Consider the following 12,140-nt stretch of genomic DNA (forward strand, 5'->3'; position numbering starts at 1 on the left):
GTCAGGCACTGAGACAGGTCTAGTGAGGTAAGGACTACACAAGACCCATTAGATTTGACTGTAATTAGGTCACTGGTGAGTGCAGGTCACAGGCATATGAAGAGAGACACCAAGGCTTCATGCAGTGGACTGAAGTATGAATGGAAAGTGTGGTAACATTTGCCAAAGAACAGGACTTTAAACTGTCTGCTAAAACAACTTGTTTATGACAGGTACTTGAGAGGAATATTTATGGAGAGCTATTTTTAAGGACATGAACATACAGCCATTCATACTGACCTCTAATTAGTCTAAGAATTATCCCTGGATCCAACAGGATAACTCAACTTCTGTTTTACTTATCCAAACACCTGTGTTAACAAAAGCCCTGCTTTGGCAATATGCCCTTTACTTTCAGTGGAATTCTTTTCAGGGTTGTCATTGGAAAGATCTGCACTATCACCTACATGAAGACCAACAAAGACATTTCTCCTGACTTTGATGACTTTAAATTCCATGAGGAATGTCTGGTTTAAGCTTCTCATCAATGCAATTCTTTAAACAAATATTGTCTGTCTAACTCTCTGCCATGGCTATCAGAAAGGTCAGAAGAAATATGAAGCTGCACTTTGGAAAATCTGTAATATCAGAGGACCTTTATCTATCCACATGACAACTCTGCTGTGCTATTCATCTGCTTTTCTATTATCTTCCTTGAATAATTCTGATCCGTTTCTATATCTACTTTGCCATGTTAATTAACCATCTATACAATCCATTATAAAAAAAGGTGTTAATGAACAACTCACCTGAGATATATTCATTTTCTGCTGCTCCTGGGAGAATGCAGAGAACTGTGAAGAATAAGCTGGGGGTAAAGAAAAGAGGGATGGAGTCAGGAAAGGTCTGGTGAGCTTCTGTATTCACTTGCCTAATCTCATCACACCAGTTGGGAAAAAAGTCTCTCTATGGAAAAATGTTCTGTTGATCCTTGAGAAGCAGGAAGCACCACATAGAGACAGCACTCCCTGAATATGTACATTTCTGATATGATCATGTGGATATAACCCTACTGCTTTTCACTGGGTGACTGTAAATTATTTTCCTATTGATTTAAAAAAACGTATGTCCTCTCTGACTAATTCACAAAAAACTAAAACAGAGGATTAATATTAATATCTTTTTACACCTTGAGTTAGAAAATCAACAGAAAACTCTGAACAAAAAGATAATGACAAAATATTTTTAAATCTTTTTGTTCTAATTTGTTGCAATTTCTCAAAAAGACTTTTGATAAGACATGTGACTTACCTGTGACAGAATGAACAGTGCTGTGCTTTGAACAGCACTGAGCTTTGCTCCTAGCTCTGTCCTGGGTGACCAAGGGAAATACATCTCAAGCTCAGTATTTTGTTTTAAGGTTTTAAGAGTCAGAAGTAGAAATCTTTTCCTATATTATCATTTTGTGATTCTATATGTTCAGGATAAAGGAAGCCACAGTCTACCTCTAGATGCCATGTGTGATGAACATGGCGTGAGAGTGGCTCAGAATCTGGAAAGAATGAGAGAAGAATGAAGAAAGTGGGGGGTTATTTAAGGACTGAAGACAGAATTTCCTTGACTCTGGCTGTGGCTTTACCTGTGCAGTCTATCAGTCACCCATCCCTATCCACCCCTGCTCACCACCTTCTGCAAGCTGATCCACAGTTTCCAAGGTCACACAGTCTGTGATGGTTTCTGGATGTGGTGACATCACCAAGTCTGGCTCTCTCTGCACAAGGTGATTAAGACCTAGTTCTTAATCACCTTGGAGCGAATCACAACCTGCTCCTTTCTGGGTTTTTCGGCATCTGTTCTGAAGCTCTGATGAGGGTGGTCCCTCTGAGATGGGACTCCTGTCCCCGCCTTTCTGCCACAAAAGAACTGCTTTGTTCCAGAGATGCTGAGACTTACGCCTAGGAAACAAATGCATTTTAGTTGAAACTTTCATGTAGAGCAGTGTTTCTCAACTTCAGCACTAATGATATTGTGGGCTGGATAACTCTTTGTCATGGGGGTGAGGGGTGCTGTCCTGTGCATTGTAGGATGTCAAGCAGCATTTCTGGCTTCTACCCACCAGGTGCCAGTAGCAATTCTCCCAGTTGTGACAACCAAAAGTGTCTCTGGACATTTCCAAAGGTCCTCTGGGGAGCAAAATCACCCTGGTTGGGAACCACTGGTGCAGGGCCTTAAACTTGATTCTCCTGGAATTCATTAGAACTGTTTTATCCATTATGGTAGCCACTAGCCACATCCCACTATCGAGCACTTGAAATGTGGCTCCTGCCACATGTTGAAGTAACATTTTTGATATATTGAGACAGACACAATGTGTTCTTACAATTAATTTCACTTGTTTCTTTTTAGTTTCTAGCGTGGCTATTAGAACATTTAAAATTACATACGTGGCACACCTTCTCTTTCTATTGGACAGCACCGCACTAGAACATCAGACTGTGTTTTCTGAAGACAGAGACAGCCTGGACAGTGCAGAAGTTTCCAGGAGCCTTAGTCTTAACCCAGAGGCTCTGGAAACATTCCACAAATCCCAGAGTAAACACACCTGTCACAGAGTGAGATTCAGTTCACACTGACTTTACAATCACAGTCCTGGGGATTTGGGGACAAGTCACTCTGCTAGTGCTGTGATAGCTGCAACACTGGGTTTTGGGTAGGCAGGATATTAGGAACAGCTTGAATTTGGGAGGAAAGTATACCTTTTTTTACATCCTAGCTTCCTCACCTTTGTGACCTTGGGTCTGTTATTCCACTTCTCTGAGACCATTTTCTTCTTCTTTTTTAATGATAGAGTTATACCTATAAATAGGGTGGCTGTGAGGATTAAATACTAAATGAAAAGAACAGTGTCTCCTAACTATGATGCGAGCCAACATTATATGTTGGCTTATTAACTACTACTTATTAGTGCTTATTAATAGCCTAGCACTTGGCTGAATGCTTTACCGGTGAAGATTTATCTCTCTGAACAACGCCACGAAACAGTTATTAATAATCTTATTTTTAGGTGAGAAACCTGACTTACGCCCAAGTAACAGAGAAGGAATTTACTCGATCTGTTTGGCTCCTAAGCTCGGGAGCTCAACGCAGATCCACCGCCCGTGCGCGCTTCGTGGCAGGTTCACGGTCAATATTATAAACGTGCATTGCCCTTCCACTGCTGGCAAGGGACTTTCCCGGGTCCGGCTGCGGTCAGCTCCCACACCCGTGCCGCACCGAGCATTTCTGACCAGCACTCAGCCCCACCTACGGCCCCGGAGCCCGCCCCCATTCACCTTTCCCAGGTTTACCCACCGGCCGGGCTCGGAGACAGGCGGTGGGAGTCCCACGTTGGGGCACGAGGGGTTTCCGGGACTTGCTGTTCCTGGACCCTGGGCACAAGCCTACCCTTCCAAGCTGGATGTCCAGACCTAAAACGTCCTCACCTCACGCGCAAAGCCTCCGCGCCCGCCAGTCGGGAAAGGGCGGAAGTAGAAAAGTTGGATTGCCTCACCAGCACGGAGAAAAGCCCAGGACATCCGTTCCCAGAATGCTGCGCGATAACCGGCAACGTTCAAGACTACGTTTCCCATAAGCACTGCAATCACTCGCAAATTTTGGGGGTGGGTGTGGGTGTGTGTGTAGAGGGGGTGGGAGTTAGGGAGCAATAAGATATTGTTAACAGTCTGTACTGATGAATGGCACTCAAATTCTACCAAAGCCCCAGAGGTTATAGGTTAAACTCTGATAGTACAGCAAATCCAGTGTGTGGTCCTCGATCAGTGATCCTCTTTGGAGAAAACAGGCCGTTTGGGAACAACTGTGGAAATTTGTATATGGACAGGATATTGGAAACATTAAGGGAAGTTATCATTACCTTTGTTAATTGTTATAATATTGGGATTATGTAAGTTTACTTTTTTTTTTTTAGAAATGCATGTTAAAGTACTTAGCATTGTATTATATATTTGTAATAAAAAATAACTAGAAAAGGCAAATATAGTAAAATGTTGAGAATGTCTACCTCTGGATACAAGCAGTGGAACACTGTTCTGAGGGGTTTTGGGCAAGAGGCAGCATAGAAACAGGACATCACTGTCTAGGAGGTCGGAGATTTTCGTATAAGGCAGGTCCTATTTTCTAGGTTAAAGTAAGCTAGTCAAAGCTGAGTTGGAGGATTGTGATTGGTGCATGTTAAGTTTCCTCGACTGTGATATGTGTCCCATAAGTGCAGGCCAACTTAGGTTTAGATTTGCAATGTGGGCCCCCATTTTGTGGGTCCTGATAGACAATTAACTTTATCATATATAAACAGATTTTGTAAATAAAACTGAAAATGTAACAAATGCTGGAAAACGGAGCCTATGATTAACATAAAAGAATAGGATCTGTAATCCTCAGAGTTTATTTCTGAGGAAAAAAGAAAAAGCAATACCTGAAAGTACACATAACTCAAATAAGGAAATGATTATCATGCAAATTATGCATCTCCTAGGGATGAACTTGCTTAAAATTTGTGTGCACACTTCTGAAATTAGAACCAAATTAGAAACCTCTGCTTATACTTGTATATAAATACACACACGCACACTTTTCTTGGTTGATATTTTGTAACACTGATTATTTTATATGGCAATGATAAAATGTGGTTAAGTTTTGATTAGCAAGAAAAAAGGATTAATGTTATCAGTAAGTGCAATTTTGTGAATCAAGTTATAAAACTTTAATCTGTTGACACTTCAGAAGCTTTAATAAGTAGTATTTCCCTAGATGAAAATAATAAAATTAAAGTTCCAATCAGAATGCTAAAGAAGTTTTTTTTGTGTGTTTTTCTCTGTGACATTTGTATTTTTTGTTTGTTAAACCTAAAGGAAAAATTGTGACTTTCATCACTATAAAAATATTTAGTAATGATTAGAAAAGAATTGAAAATGCATAACAATGTGTCCATATTAACATGTATGCTACTGCTAAAATATTCAACAACTGATCCTTGTGCAATAAAAGTTCAGGTCCAGGAAGAAAAGAAAGTGAGAACATATTGTGTACCAGAGCTGGTTTCAATAGTGGAAAAAGGACATTCAGTAACCTCGTTAGAACAATGAGGTAGGTGCCAGAACAAAGTAAGTCCATATCCATGGCATTCATATTACAATAAATAACTTTCATAGGGATTCAAGCTATAAGCACTTAAAAGACAATTTTAAAGTTGTTGGTTTTTTAAAAATTAGTTATTTATTTATTTTTTATTTGGCTGTGCCAGGTATTATTTGTGGCACGTGGGATCTTTGTTGCGGCATGTGGGATCTACTTCCCTAACCAGGAATCAAACCCGGACCCCCTGCATTGGGAGCGTGGAGTCTTAACCACTGGACCACCAGGGAAGTCCCAATTTTGAAGTTTTAAAATTTAAATTCTAAATTTCTTAAATTCTTAAGGAATACAAACATTTAAAAAATATACGGCCTTTCAACTCCTTTCCTTGGAAACCCTTGCCCTTCACTCCTATCCCATGCCTAGGACACTGCGCCAGGCTTGGGAACACAGCCTTCGTGTCCTGAGAGGGGCCACAGACACGCTCCGTGCTCCACCTCTTCCAAGTCCGGTGCTACCAGTGTAGATACGGCACCACTACAGTTACTAATAAATATTTGCAGAAGAATATTTTGAGGCTGTAAAACATTCTGTGTCTCCTTATAGTATCATCCACCAATTTAGCATTCATCCATGGATCTTGCCTGCATCAGTGACTACTCTGGTGTTCTAATGGTGGTTTTCAATTTCTGTCTTCCTTTGAGAAACTATAAAGCAGCCTCTGACATTAGGGAACTGGCCTGACACTTAGAGCCTGGCTGTCCATTAAAGCTGTCTTGGTGCTCAGAGCTAAACAGAGCTGTTTGCCTGTTGGACATAAACAATCTCACTGAACACCAAGTGGACAAGGTCGTTTTGTGACTATGATGATGTAAGACAAGCAAGACCAGTTTATAATTTTGCATAAGTAGGGACAAAAACAAGGCTGTTCTGCTACTCTCAAAATTAGAAATATCCCTCTCTCAGCTGATATGAGTGACTGCTGCCTTTTTTTTTTAACAACACCCAATCCAGACTAAATTCAGCTGCCTTTGAACCTCTGCAAAATGAACTAACCAAAGCTCAAATCCAGTAATTCCTTCCTAATACCCTTTTACTAAAACAGTTTATGGTTCCTATATGGTGTGCACTCTGCCTCATTGCAACGACTATTAAAGTCCAAATTGTTCAACTACAAGTGTGTTGCTGGTGATATTTGGCTGAAGTACATTAACGTCTTCTACTGTTATTAATTGGACTTCTGTAAGGAGGATTTGTCCCTTCTCCCAATTTATTTATTCAACCATTTGTTTTTATCTGTATAGACAGGTGAAGATTTATGTCATTCGTTGGGCTATAATCCGTTACTGTGTTTTTTGCTAAATATGTTCTAGCTCTTGCCATTGGGAGATCCTTCAGCTTGCTCTGTGTCCTTTTTCCTCTTTTTTTAATAGGCTTTATTTTTTAAATTATTTTTCTGAAAAATTTATTTATTTTATTTATTTATCTTTGGTTGCGTTGGGTCTTCGTTGCTGCGTGCGGGCTTTCTCTAGTTGCGGCGAGTGGGGGCTACTCTTCGTTGTGGTGCGCAGGCTTCTCATTGCGGTGGCTTCTCTTGTTGCGGAGCACTGGCTCTAGGCGTGCAGGCTTCAGTAGTTGTGGCACACGGGCTTAGTTGCTCCGCGGCATGTGGGATCTTCCCGGACCAGGACTTGAACCCGTGTCCCCTGCATTGGCAGGTGGATTCTTAACCACTGTGCCACCAGGGAAGCCCTAGGCTTTATTTTTTAGAGCAGTTTTAGGTTCACAGCAAAAATGAGAGGAAAATACAGAGAATTCCTATATACTTCCTGCCCCTTCAGACATACAGCCTTCTGCACTATGAACATCCTGCACCAGAGCCATGCATTTGTTACACTCAATGAACCTGCATTGATGTATCATTATTACCCAAATCCATAGTTTGTATTAGAGTATGCTCTTGGTGTTATACATTCTGTGGGTTTTAACAATGTAGCCACCATTACAGTATCATACAGAATAGTTTCACTGCCTTAAAAATCCTTTGTGCTTCGCCTGTTCATCCATCCCTCCCCCCTAACCTCTGGTAACCATTGATTTTTTACTGTTCCCATAGTTTTGACTTTCTCATAATGTCATTATAGTTTGCATCATACAGTATGTAGCTTTTTCAGATTGGCATTTTTGATTTAGTAATATGCATTTACTAATTCATGTCTTTTTTTTTTAAACATCTTTATTGAAGTATAATTGCTTTACAATGGTGTGTTAGTTTCTGCTTTATAACAAAGTGAATCAGTTATACATATACATATGTTCCCATATCTCTTCCCTCTTGCATCTCCCTCCCTCCCACCCTCCCCATCCCACCCCTCTAGGTGGTCACAAAGCACCGAGCTGATCTCCCTGTGCTATGCGGCTGCTTCCCACTAGCTATCTATTGGGGTGAGATGTGACAGGGTGAGAGAATGTCATGGACATATATACACTACCAAATGTAAAATAGATAGCTAATTCATGTCTTTTAATGGCTTGATAGCTCACTTCTTTTTGATACTGAATAATATTCTATTGTCTGGCTGTACCCCAGTTTATTTACCCATTCACCTACTGAAGGTCATCTTGGTTATTTCCAAGCTTTGGAAATTATAAATAAAGCTGCTATAAACATCCATGTGCAAGTTTTTGTGTGGACATATGTTTTCAGCTCCTTTGAGTGTTCACCAAGGAGCATGATTGCCAGATCATATGTATGAGTATGTATAGTTGTGTATGAAATTGCCAACCTAACTTCCAAGTGGCTGAACCATTTTGCATTCTTACCAGCAGTGAATGAGAATTCTCTTCAGCATTTGGTGTTGTCAGTGTCTTTGATTTTGGCCATTTTAATGGGTGTATGGTTGTATCTCATTGTTTTTGTTTGCAATTCCCTAGTGACATATGATGTTGAGCATCTTTTCATATGCTTCTCTTTGGTGAGGTGTCTATTCAGATTTGCCCATTGTTTAATTGGGTTGTTTGTGTTCTTATTGTTTAGTTTTAACAGTCCTTTATCAGATATGTCTCTTGCAAATATTTTTCCTAGGCTGTGTCTTGTCTCCTCATCCTCTTGTCAATGCCTTTTGTAGAACAGAAACTTTTAATTTTAATGAAGTGCAGCTTATCAATTATTTCTTGCATGGATCATGTCTTTGGTTTTATTTCTAAAAGTCATTACCAAACCCAGGATCATCTAGATTTTTTCCTATGTTATCTTCTAGGAGTTTTATAATTTTGCACTTTACATTTAGGCTTATGATTCATTTAAATTTAATATTTGTAAAGGATGTAATGTCCAGATAAATTTTTTTTGCATGTGGACATCCCATTATTTCAGCATCATTTATTGAAAAATCTGTCATTTCTCCATTGTGTTACTTTTGCTCCTTTGTCAAAGATTAGTTGACTGTATTTGTGTTGGTCATTGCTGGGCTCTGTATCCTGGTGCATTGTCTGTTCTTTCACCAATACCACATTGTCTTGATTACTATAGCTTTATAATAAGTCTTGAAGTTGTGTAACATCAGCCCTCTGACCTGATTCTTCTCTTCCAATATTGTGTTGGCTAGTCTGGGTCTTTTGCCTCTCTGTAAACTTTAGAATCAGTTTGTTTATATCCACAAAATAACTTGTTGGGATTTTTTATTGGGATTGCATTGAATCTATAGATCAAATTGGGAAGAACTGACATCTTGGCAATATCTAGTCTTCCTATCCATAAACATGGAATACCTTTCCATCTATTTAGTTATTCTTTCATTTCTTTCAGTTTTGTAGTTTTCCTTATATAGATCTTGTACATATTTTGTTAGATTTGTTGCCAAAAGTTCAATTAACAATCAAGTTAAGAAGAAAAAAGGGAATTTTATTTGAGCCAAACAGAATTATAACCTGGGAGACAGAATCTTGGAAAGCTCTGAGTACTTCCTGCCTGTTAGAAGTTGAAGGCACAGTCATATACATTTTTGAGACAAAGGATCATACATGACAATGACATACTGATATTTTATATACAATTCACCAAAGATACATAGTCCAGGTAAGTACATACAAAGCAAGAAGCAAGTCACCATGACCCCTTACAGAGTTGGGAACAAAGGCTATTTTTTTCTTTTTTCTTTTTTTCTGGCCATACCATGTGGCTTGTGGGATCTCAGTTCCCTGACCAGGGATTGAACCCAGGCCATGGCAGTGAAAGCCCGGAATTCTAACCACTAGGCCACCAGGGAATTCCCCAAAGGCTATTTTTAAAAAAGTTCCATTGTTAGTGTCAGAAGGAAGAAAACAAAGTTGATCTTTATGGTTGAGCAAGCTCTCCCATCTTTGAGGAGGTTTGGTTAATGTGTAATGCAGATGCACACTACACATCAGGGAGGGAGGGAGGAGGTCCAAACAGACACAGAGAATTTTATGTTTAATTTTTTCTTGTCTGGCCTTAAAATACAAACTTTATTTCACCATTTCCCCCCTTCTGATCATTAATCATTCAATAGAAAACATTAGGTGATTAAATATTTGGTCCTCCAATGCCAGGGTGGTTGCTTACCTGCCCTGAATCCATTATGTCCCCTAATGCCAGGTTTTAATAGTCTGATTCTTTCTTTCCTTTTAGGGGGTTAGGCTAGTAGAATGCTTAGCAAGGACTGATAGTCAATTCTAGGTTGTCCAATAGGATTTATGCCAATTTTACCCTGTATGTGCATTGTGCATGTCCATTATTTTATCTAGAACTATAGATATGATCAATAGTTTCAAGTCATTTAGACACCATTATTTTAGTTGGAGTTTTGAATATACATTGAGAGGCACAAGAGATTACTCTATAAATTATGCAGAACACAGTCAACAGAGCCAACAGCCATAACAAAGTCATAAGCAGAGTATTGAAGCCATAAATCCCCAGAGATGAACCATCTACCCAAGATTTCACCTAGACTAGGAAGGGGATCCTTTAATACAGGAATTTTATTTTATATGTGAGTCATTAGATGAGTTATATTAGAAGATTCATTCAGTATGAAAGCACAACAGTCTGTCTGGATTATAGCACAAGTTTCTCTTTGCAAAGCAGTTTAAAAAACCAAGAGCCATTCAGTTTTGCAAATCACTTTCCTATCATAGAAACTTCAGAATTGAGTAAGTTAATCTAAGGTAGTAAAATAACATGGAGGTATATGCTGATGGGGAAACATTTTATAGATTATAGGAATATCTGAAAAATGTCAGTGACAGGAGTTATTAGGGACCTATATTGGCCGTGTATTGACTGAGGAATTTGATGGTAGATCCAACAAGCAATCAAATTGCCTCCAGTAGCTATATTTTGTGACAACTTTACCTAAGAATTTTTCTTCCATCTTAAACACTGAGGCAAAAGTATAGCTTGAAGTAAAACAGTAAGTTTCAATTTTGGCAGAGAGACATTTGGTAATCAGTACAATTGAACTAGTAGGATAGGTCTTAAAGTTCTGGTTCAGACTCTTGGGTTAGCTGTCTGCTATTGTTGTCATCTTCTGGTCCTAGCTTGGTGATGCTTGTCTTAGTTAGTTGAAGGCAGGTGTTACAAACAGAGGCCAAAGTCCATTCAGGTGGAGGGGACTTTTTAAAATGAGAGATGTGAATCCAAGAATTTATGTCTTTCAGTTTGGCTGCACATGGATTAGTTAATAATAACTGATACGGTTTTTTCCATCATGGCTGCAAAGAATCTTTTATTTGTTGTCCTTTCCAATAAACAAAATCTTTAGTTTGCAATTTAAAATCCTTATAGTTTTCATCTCTTGGGAACTTGCTGTAAATGGAGTTAGTTACCAACTTTTTATTTTCAGTGCCTCAATAAGACCCTGACAATAATATAATATATTCCTCTTGAACACCATGGGTGAAAGTTTCCAAAAATATTGTTTTCCCCATAAAACCATTTTTTCAGGTAAGAAAATGTGTTAAAGAATACACATGCTGGAGTAATGGCCACAGTGCTCCAAGAGACACTATCAGTTTCGTTTTGTTTTTTAAATCAGGTCTAAACCATGTTTATGTGAAAGGTTAAAAATTCCCCCTTTTTGCTGCTATATTTGTTTCTCTTCTTTGCTGGCAATTTCTTGAGCCTGAAGAAGGAACTCTTTCACTGGGTTAGCAGAGTTAATGGAGAGCAGTGGACGTTCTTGAGGCTGGACAGGATGAGTATTTTTAAAGCTACCTGTTTGGCTGCAGCATCAGCAAGCTGATTTCCTGTAGCTTCCATAATATCAGATTTGGAATGCCCTGCTGTTTTAATATTTGCTAACTGCTTAGGCAGTTGTATAACAATTCATAACTCTGTAACCTGTTTTCCATTTTAAAAATAGGTTGTCTGGAAGAGGTTAGAAACCTCATTATTTTCATAGCATTCCAAAGTTGTGTGCCACTCCAAAAGCATAGTGACTGTTAGTATAAATATTTGTTACCTGGTCTTTAGCTAGCTGACAAGCTCAGGTTAAGGCAATTAATTTGGCTTGTTGTCATGACTTTTTTTATGTCTACTGTGGGAGTTATTGCATATCCAGCTCAGTAAATCCCTACTCATCCTTTAAGGAAGTCCCATCTGTAAATTAAATTAGAGCAGCATTATCAATAGAATTTTCTTATAAATCATTCCTGGGAGCAAGAACCTAATCAGGGGGAGGAGAAGATGGCAGAAGAGTAAGATGCGGAGATCACCTTCCTCCCCACAGATATATCAGAAATACATCTACACGTGGAACTGCTCCTATAGAACACTTACTGAACACTGGCAGAAGACGTCAGACCTCCCAAAAGGCAAGAAACTCCCCCACGTACCTGGGTAGGGCAAAAGAAACAAGAAAAAAACAGAGACAAAAGAAGAGGGATGGGACCTGAACCAGTGGGAGGGAGCCATGAAGCAGGAAAGGTTTCCACACACTAGGAAGCCCCTTCGCGGGCGGAGACTGCGGGTGGCGGAGGGGGGAGCTTCGGAACCACAGAGGAGAGCG

At 39.4% G+C, this 12,140-nt stretch overlaps 1 protein-coding gene across 1 annotated transcript in view; it reads right to left on the minus strand.

Annotated features, from left to right (window-relative positions):
• Positions 1-3,588, minus strand: part of ZNF510 (zinc finger protein 510) — a 22,793-nt gene extending 19,205 nt beyond the window's left edge. The window contains exons 1-3 of the mRNA XM_082469743.1: positions 3,462-3,588; positions 1,786-1,934; positions 789-847 (exon numbers count right to left, since the gene is read on the minus strand). Coding sequence (XP_082325869.1) covers positions 789-803 — 15 coding nt within the window. The 5' untranslated portion in view covers positions 804-847; positions 1,786-1,934; positions 3,462-3,588. The remainder of the gene's footprint in view (positions 1-788; positions 848-1,785; positions 1,935-3,461) is intronic.
• Between the last annotated feature and the right edge of the window lie 8,552 nt (positions 3,589-12,140).

This window comes from Balaenoptera physalus (assembly GCF_965194825.1).
Source record: "Balaenoptera physalus genome assembly, chromosome: 7".
Classification (NCBI taxonomy): Eukaryota; Metazoa; Chordata; class Mammalia; order Artiodactyla; family Balaenopteridae; genus Balaenoptera; species Balaenoptera physalus.